Consider the following 8990-nt stretch of genomic DNA (forward strand, 5'->3'; position numbering starts at 1 on the left):
ACATGTTGGTAGTGCACGGCACACATCTTTTAAAACTGTGCTGATGTGTCTGTAATGAGCAGATCTTGCCACTTAATTCGAAGTTCTAACAAGTAGACAAACTTCCCTGCTAATGCTTTGAGAGTCATCTCTCCTCCTCTTCTCTCTCCAGCTCTCAGAGACGTACGGCAACGTGTTCACCTTCCACATGGGTCCCAAGAAGTACGTGGTTTTGACAGGCTATGAGGCGGTCAAGGAGGCTCTAGTAACCCAAGCAGATGACTTCTCAGGGAGAGGCCAGACGCACACCACAAACACTGGCTCTAAAGGCGGGAATGGTAAGAGAGACGTGCCTCCAGTCCCTTCATCCCTAACTGCAGCAGGAATGGTTGGTTCACAGGTGACAGCCAGTGGTGTTGATTGCTCTAATTTACCATTCCAATTGAAACAAGCTTTGTGTTAATTGGTGCTTTCAGCTTAGCCTCTGTGGCGAGCACCAATCATCCAGGCAGAGGTTTCTGCAGTTGTTTCAATTGAAATGGTGCATTAGACTTATGACACCAGTTGACCCTCAGGTCCAAAAGGCTTGTTTTTGGCATGTCTACTTTGGAAAAATGCATTTCATGACTACTGGGGGACACTCCATGAGGTTTGAAGACTTTCATGAGTTGTTTTCAGCTTGTCCTGTTCTAGCTGACACTCCATCAATTCTCTTAACTAATGATTTGTTCTTGTTGTTTTAGAGTCACTTTGTATCATTGTGTTGAATGTTAGAAAACACCAAAGCTGGTGCACCAGAGTTTTTGACCATTGACCTGCCCCCCTGCAACACTCTGCCCCTAGAGGATGTAGGAAATACCTCATTGTTTTATGTGGTGGTTCTTTCTGCTCTATTTCTACATCCACTACAGGCAGAATGTTGCAGAGGGACCAGTAGTCTAGTATGTATGATAGGTGATCATTGATCTCTCTGTAATAAGATTACATATTGTAGTCTTGGACCAGGCTGCAGGCAGCTCCAGGTTGATACTGGAATGAGTTTGAGTTTCAGGCTGGTTTCATGGTGTATTACTGTTTATGTTTCCTGCAGGTATTGTCTTCGGTAAGGGGGAGTCCTGGAAGGTGATGCGTCGATTCACCCTCTCCACTCTGCGGGACTTTGGGATGGGGAAGAAGACCATTGAGGACCGGATCATCGAGGAGTCCCAGAGACTGGTGGAGGTCTTCCAGTCCCACAAAAGGTGACTACCAAACCGTCCGCGGTAAGCGTGTATTTTTTTTTTTGGGGGGGGGGGGGGATTATCATAACTTTAGGAGATGCAATGAACCTGGGCCCAGGGCACAGGGGGCCCAAAAACACAAAGCCAATTTGTTTTTGACAGTAGTGTTTCCATTAAAATTGCTATGTATATCCTAGAGACAGCATATGGCACTCACAAATTAAAAAACGTGATTGCTCATTTTCAGACCGTCTCTAGTTAATATGTGTTCTGCCACATATTTTTTTTCAGCGGAGAGACTGCTGTGATTGGGTTCAAACTGAGAGACTGCTGTGATTGGGTTCAAACTGAGAGGCTGCTGTGATTGGATAAAAAATGAGAGGCTGCGGCTGCTGTGATTGGGCGCACAGTTCTTAAGCTGGGAGGAGGAAGGCGAGAGACAGCATTTAACACTTTCACATCAGAGTGTAATATGTTGGATTGTTATGACGATACTGTATTATTTATTCTCTTTTATATTACTTTTGTATACTTAAGATGTTAAAAATATCTGTTTCCACAGTGTAATATGGAGTCTGAACTAAGTCAAGGAAAATCGTTTAATCCGTAAGCATCATTACTGCTGAACTATCCTCCTGTAAACTGGCCTTGTCAGCAGTAAACAGCACACGCATTGCCCCAGTCCTCCTTACTTGCACGAGTTTGTTTACTATCCCACATTCAACACAGCTGTTTCCTGTGCTGAACACCATTCAGTTTAACTGCCAGCACCTCTACTGGTCTTTTTATTTATTTATTTATTTTGTTCAAAACTGACAAGCAGTAATTAGGCGCTGGTAGAGACAGGAACGTGTTAACTACTGTAGCATATAATGGTAAACTGTGAACTCGTGACCATGGTATAGGAAACATGCTGCGGTTTCAAAACCGTGGCATTCTGTACACACGGTACACCATGACATCGCTAGGAGCAACTCGGCTCAAACACAGAGAGATAATATATTTGCACATTTATAAATCATTCAAAATTGAGCTCCACAATTCATTTTCTGTTGGGCTAACACAAGTCAGATGGTATGGTCAGAAAGACTGCAAAAGAACTCAAAGCAGACAGACCATCATCAAAGCAATTTAAACTTTAAGTCAAACGCTTAACAACCACAAATCATATAAATTAATATTACTACATTAAAAAAATTGGCTGTTTTATTATTTATTAAATTACAATTTACAGCATTCTGGTTTTATAATAGCGGTGAGCGATAGGCTATATCCTGTGAACCTCAGACAACACATTGTTCTTATATAAACAAATAATGGTGAAATAATTATTAGCAGCATAATAATGGATGTTCAGATAAGGCACAAAACCTGAAGATAACAAATGTCTAATAAAACTAAGAAACAATTTCCCTCCCTCTCGGGCTGTTCGGTGTGTTCTCTAAACTGCTGTCACTGCTGATATTGATGTCCTAGAATCAGCTCAGCCTCTCTGTCTGCGCTGTGCCTGCTGTAATCTTTGCAAACAATATTTCTAAATGCAATTACACCGATTGTATCCACGTTAAGTAAATACAAACTTGATATTTCTTATTATCTTATGAACATCCAATAAAAACAGTTGCTATAAAAACTAGAGTTGCTAGCAACTATAAAGGCTTCCAAAGAAAACATGGTTCGATCATCACCAATAACTGCTGAAAATTGCATGATATTTTTTATACTAATGCGTGAGAATAGGCCCAAATGCACAAGTCTCACGCCCCAATGTGTGAGTGTCAGCAGCTCTGCACAATAACTATTTTTTTTAAAAAAAAATTTTAAACGGGGAGGTGGATCATCAACTAAACTCAAAACCGAAATTTAACCAACGTGGCCGTAGTTATTTGAGTTTTAGACTAACACAACAAACTACCCACCCTGCGGGCGGTACGGGGGTTCATATCCCGTCACAAATACCCCCCCTCCCCCACATAAACGGGGGTATTTGTGCAACAATGCTTGTTACGGGCCAATGCTCACCACAGATTCTCTATAGCCCCACCATCCTACCCCCCCCCCCCCCCCCCCCCCCCCACCAAAACCTGTTAAAGTTTTAACAAAATGGTGTCCGGTCTGTGTTTCATATCCTCTGCTTCTGAGACACTTCCTTCTGGTTAGCACATCTCTAGATGCTGGTAATTTGTTATTTAAAATCATTGCATAGAAAGTAGGTTCACATTCTGCTCTGCTATTTTCTGTTGTGACTTTTCTTATTTTAAAATAAAACTGTAAGAAAGTCAAGCAGACTAACTTTTCAGCTAGTGCCCTCCTCTGAAGAAAGTAGGCTTATGTTTTGGCTGCTGCTTTTGTAGAGCCATAAAAAATATAGTTTTATCTTATGATTCTTAAGTGTTTGACGTTACGGGTGGCTTTTCTTGTTCCCCCACTCTAAGGAAAACCCTTTGACCCCCAAATCATCATCAACTCTGCTGTCTCCAACATCATCTGCTCCATCGTGTTCGGAGACCGCTTCGACTACAGCGACGCACAGTTCCTGAATCTGCAAAGAATTGTGAACGAGGCCGTCAGGCTGGGTGTGAGCCCCAAGACACAGGTACAGTGTAGTGATTAGAGCTCCTGCTCAAATTGATCAGCTCTGCTAGTGTCTGCTGCATTCAGGTCTGATTTATAAAGCTGGAGTCAGATCAGATGAATATAAGATCAAACTCCTATTAAATCATCTAAAGATCTGCAGTAGGTTTGTTATTGATGCAAGTATTGCTGACGTTGCAATTGCACATCCTACTGCTGCACGTATTCAGATTCTGGCTACTATTGGCTGTTTGGCAGATCGGAGACATAGCTGGCATTTCATGAGCCTCTTTTAGCACATTGATGCCTGGGGTTTGGGACTCGGTCATTTAACTCAATTCAATTTCAATAGAGGGAACAAATGCAGGCTGGAGTAAAAAGGGATTTCCATTCAATTGTTGGGTTCCCCAAACCAAGTGCTATGGATTGTACTCATGTAGCAATTAAAGCATCAAGAGTGAATTCATTTAATTTTGTGAACAGAAAACAGTTCCATTCAATTAATGTGCAGGTTGTATCTGATGTCCATCTCTGTCTACTAAATGGAAACATTTCCACATGCGAACAAATTAGAAAAGATTTAATTATGCATGCAGAAATTCTTTGTGTATGAACTAGTCTATTAATTTATTCACGCACGAATGATAAATATAGATCTTTTTTTTCAATGTGACAGAGTAATCTGTGTAGAGTAATACAGTAATCCTTTAATCGAGGATCATTACAGCCATTTCCACCATTAAACTCCCCCTCTTCCTCCTTGTCTTTCAGCTGTTTGACATGTTTCCTTTCCTGGGCTTCTTCCTGTCCGATCACAAGAAGGCTCATCAAAACGGAACAATGTTCCAGGGGTACTTTAGAAACATATACAAGGATCTTAAAGACACTGTGGACAGCAATGACCTGAGGAGCTTCATCGACACGTTCATCTCCAGGCAGAGAGAAGAGGTAATATCAGCACAGCAGAGCCTCACTATCAGGGACTGGCAAGGGACAAACACTGTGGCCTAATGGGGAGTGCTATTAAAAGATCTTTTTTTCATCACATCATTTTTATGCCCCTCCTATAGTTTGTTTCTTTTTGTCTGTTGCTTGGTAACAGTTAATGAATACAAACTGCAGTATATTTGTCCACCAGCAGGTGGGGATTTTGTCAAACCCACCAAGCTTTTCAGAAGAGCAATAACTCAGCACTGCTATCAAAGCACTGAGGAGGGCAATAGCACTGTTTAGACCTGTGTGTATTCATTGTATTAGTGTAGGGTTAGGGTTAGTGTTTGCATATCTGGCCAATACACTGTTGTCCCAACATGGTTATTTTTGATGCCAATCCCAATCTACCGGTTAGGGTTAGGGTTAGAGGAGGGCAGTAGCTCTGTTTAGACCTGTGTGTATTCGTTGTATTAGTGTAGGGTTAGGGTTAGGGTTATAGGAGGGCAGTAGCACTGTTTAGACCTGTGTGTATTCATTGTATTACTGGAGGGTTAGGGTTAGGGGTAGAGGAGGGCAATAGCTCTGTTTAGACCTGTGTGTATTCATTGTATTACTGTAGGGTTAGGGTTAGGGTTAGGGTTAGGTTTAGGGGTGACCACCCGACCGAGTACAACGGGAATCCCCTCCCCGTCCATCGTTCAAAATTCTCGAGCCACATTTTTTCGTTAAAAATCACTAGGCACATCCCAAACGCCAATCCCAAAACCAATCTCCTCCCCGTCATTCAATGCAATCATCTGTTGGTTGACAAAGTATTTTCCAACATAAGTAACATGAATCCCATCCCAAATCCCAATGCTAGAACATCCCGCCCAAGATCTGGCTCCCTTTTTTCAGCGTCAGGTGACACTTTAATCTGCCATTCCAATATCTGGACACATGAATAGTTAACAATAAATCACAATCCCAATCCTTCAATCCCAATATCCTCTCCCGTCACCGGGTGACAAATCAAGTAGCTCTGTTTAGACCTGTGTGTATTCATTGTATTAGTGTAGGTAGTTTTTTTCTTTCTTTTCGATTTACTCGGTTTTCTATAAATTAGTCTTTTATTTAATCAACAAGTATTAGCATCCGGCCCATCCAAGGAAAAGGCTTTTTTTTTTTTTTTTTTAGGTGTGTAGGGATTTTCCGAAAAGTTCACCAATCCGGCACAAAGATTCTTCCCACCCGTGTCAATGTTTCAGCAACAATCCTGTGTCTCAAAACGTAATAGTGCCAACGTTTTAGTCCAACCCTCCCATAATCCCCTCCGTCATTCACGGGGGGCAGTAGCTCTGTTTAGACCTGTGTAGATTCATTTTATTAGTGTAGGTAGGTTTTTTTCTTTCTTTTTGATTTACTCGGTTTTCTATAAATTAGTCTCTAACTCGTTAGGCCTGTGTAGAAAAGGCTTTTTTTAGGTGTGTAGGATTTAGCTTTTCATTCCCCAGCTGTTTTGGCCTGTGTTTCTAACAGTAGTTTTGTGAAGGTGCTTTGTTACAATGTCGTTGTTGTAGATTTACCTGCACAGTTTATCACGGAGTGTTTGAAGCTGTTGATGGATCTCCTTGGAAAGGAGTTGTCACTGATGCCCTTAATTCTTTTACAGGAGGCCAGAAACTCCAACAAGTATTTCCACGAGGATAACATGGCCATCACATCTGGGAACCTGTTTGCTGCAGGGACCGAGACCACCTCTACCACCCTACGCTGGGGGCTGCTGCTCATGATGAAGTACCCCCACATTCAGGGTAAGCGACGGGGTACCCTAACTTTCAAGAGGGAAACATGTTTAGAGAGAGAGAGAGAGAATAAACCCCTATATTCTGAACTGAACACCCCCTGCTTGCCATTCAGTCCTAGGTGCTCTCAATCAGATAAACCTGTTAACATCATTAATTGCAATGTGTTTGTAAATCCTCCCCTTTGACAGACAAAGTCCAGGAGGAGATTGAGAGTGTGATTGGGAGGGAACGCCCCCCACAGGCCGAAGATAGGAAGAGCATGCCCTACATGGATGCCGTGCTGCACGAGATCCAGAGAGTGGGCAACGTGGTGCCCATGAACATGCTGCACGAGACAACATGGGACACCACCTTCCGGGGGTACAGGATACCCAAGGTGAGACAGAGACAGAGAGTGTATAGGGGTGGTCCAGTCCACAACTTCATCATGCAAATTCCTGTTCAAATGGAAAACATAGAAACTAATAAACCAACAAGGACTGTTTGAGGGCATTGGTTCCTCAATGTCCAACTTCAAACACTTGTCACTTAATGGAATGCTCCCTATTTATTTCGCTATCTGACTTGCACTAAGACCATCATGAAATATTGAACACAGTGAATTATTTTAGAGCTAAACCTAACCCTCTGCCATTCCCATCTCAAGCCAGCAAGCCTCTTTGTAACCCTAACCTTCTGCCATCCCCATCTTCAGGGGTAGGGTTAGATAGATTGCAGGTAGATAGAGGGGGCTTAGGATTAGGGATAGATAGATTGGAGATAGATAGGAGAGGGTTAGGGTTAGATATATATGAGATAGATATGGGAGGCAGTGCTTTCTGCATTTTGAAAAGGCTAATTCATAAATACAGTGGGTTCATTCCTAGAGCAGTATTCCTTCTGGAATGAGATTTTGACGAAAGCAAGATTGACACTTATTTTAACAAATGGTCTGTCTTTTATTACTAAATAATTCCACTTAATACAGTAGTGTAGGAGTGATGCTAATGTTTCCTCATTTGTATAGCTGACAGACATGTCTCCTTAAATTAGGTTAGCTGTGTTATTTTACCTTTATGTAAATGTGTGTGTGTGTGTGTCCAAGGGTACCCCGGTGATCCCGCTGCTCTCCTCCGTGCTCTCTGATAAGACACAGTGGGAGACCCCTCACCAGTTCAACCCCAACCACTTCCTGGACGCACAGGGCAAGTTTGTCAAGAGAGACGCCTTCATGCCTTTCTCAGCAGGTCAGTGTGTCAGAGAGAAGGGACCAGGTTAGACAGGATAGGGGCTAACCCCCCTCCACCCTGGCATTTTAACAGCAAAGGGAACTGCTATCAATAGAGGTGCAACCAGCAACCAGTTTCCTAATGGAATATAGAACAGGTAACAATCGCTACGAAGCCTTCAGATTCAGATGAAAACATGCGAGTGCAGATTATTCTACCAATACAATATATGCAATACGGAAAGCTTATTATTGACGATAACCTGTTTTCATTCAAACTTCCATTTCAGGATACAAATCAGTATGTTGCTGCTTTACTAATCCTGAGTCGGTAATCCTCTAACCCCCCCCCAGGTCGGAGGGTGTGTCTTGGAGAGACCCTTGCCAAGATGGAGCTCTTCCTCTTCTTCACCATGCTCCTGCAGAAGTTTCACTTCCGCCCGCCCCAGGAGGTCAGCCCTGAGCAACTGGACCTCACCCCCACCCCTGGAATCACCTCCAGCCCCCAGCCCTTCCAACTGTGCGCCCTGAGCCACTGAGAGACCCTGTGACACTGCGACCCTGCCTTACTGCATCTGCTAGACCTTACTACAGCCACTGACTCCTCACACTGGACCCTTCAGCTACTGAACTGCCAGGATTCTATCACACTGAGACCCTGTGATACTGCGACCCTGCCTTACTGCATCTGCTAGACCTTACTACAGCCACTGACCCCTCACACTGGACCCTTCAGCTACTGAACTGCCAGGATTCTATCACACTGAGACCCTGTGATACTGTGACCCTGCCTTACTGCATCTGCTAGACCTTACTACAGCCACTTATTTTCTGACTCATATTCACACAGTTACCCTGCTTGCAGATTCATATTATTTAATCTGGTCACTTCTTATACAAAGACAAATTCTAGACAATTGAGGAATGCTTGCTTTTACATGTAATTGATATTTACACTGAAGCTGAGATATTATCTTAATGCTATGCTTGCTGAGATTATTATACTGACTTGATTGTATTGACTGTATTGATACTCATTTTCTTTTCTGTTTTTGTTCCGTATAATTTTCCTTTTTGATAAAATTCATTAAAGAGATAAGGGTGCTGCGTGTTGTTTTCTGTGATCTTGAGCTCGGCTGGGCGATGTGTTGTAACTAAGAGTGCTCATTAAAGTAAAACCATTACCCATGTTAATGAATTACCTTTATTAGGTATTTCAACACGTATTCTCTCTACAATATCACCTGGTTATTATCCCTCTCTCATACAAATAATCTCTGTCAGTGATGT

The 8990-nt window shown here is 42.6% G+C and overlaps 1 protein-coding gene across 1 annotated transcript; it reads left to right on the forward strand.

The window, feature by feature from the left end:
* Positions 1-122: 122 nt before the first annotated feature.
* On the forward strand, positions 123-8749 carry LOC121311587 (cytochrome P450 2K1-like; the record flags this gene model as incomplete). The annotated part of the gene is made up of 9 exons (XM_041243976.1): positions 123-317; positions 1070-1220; positions 3360-3376; positions 3635-3795; positions 4545-4721; positions 6358-6499; positions 6682-6869; positions 7578-7719; positions 8055-8749. Coding segments are annotated over 9 exons (1358 nt in total), but the record flags the coding sequence as incomplete, so codon positions are not given.
* Between the last annotated feature and the right edge of the window lie 241 nt (positions 8750-8990).

The sequence above is a fragment of the Polyodon spathula genome, unplaced genomic scaffold, assembly GCF_017654505.1.
Source record: "Polyodon spathula isolate WHYD16114869_AA unplaced genomic scaffold, ASM1765450v1 scaffolds_3277, whole genome shotgun sequence".
Classification (NCBI taxonomy): domain Eukaryota; kingdom Metazoa; phylum Chordata; class Actinopteri; order Acipenseriformes; family Polyodontidae; genus Polyodon; species Polyodon spathula.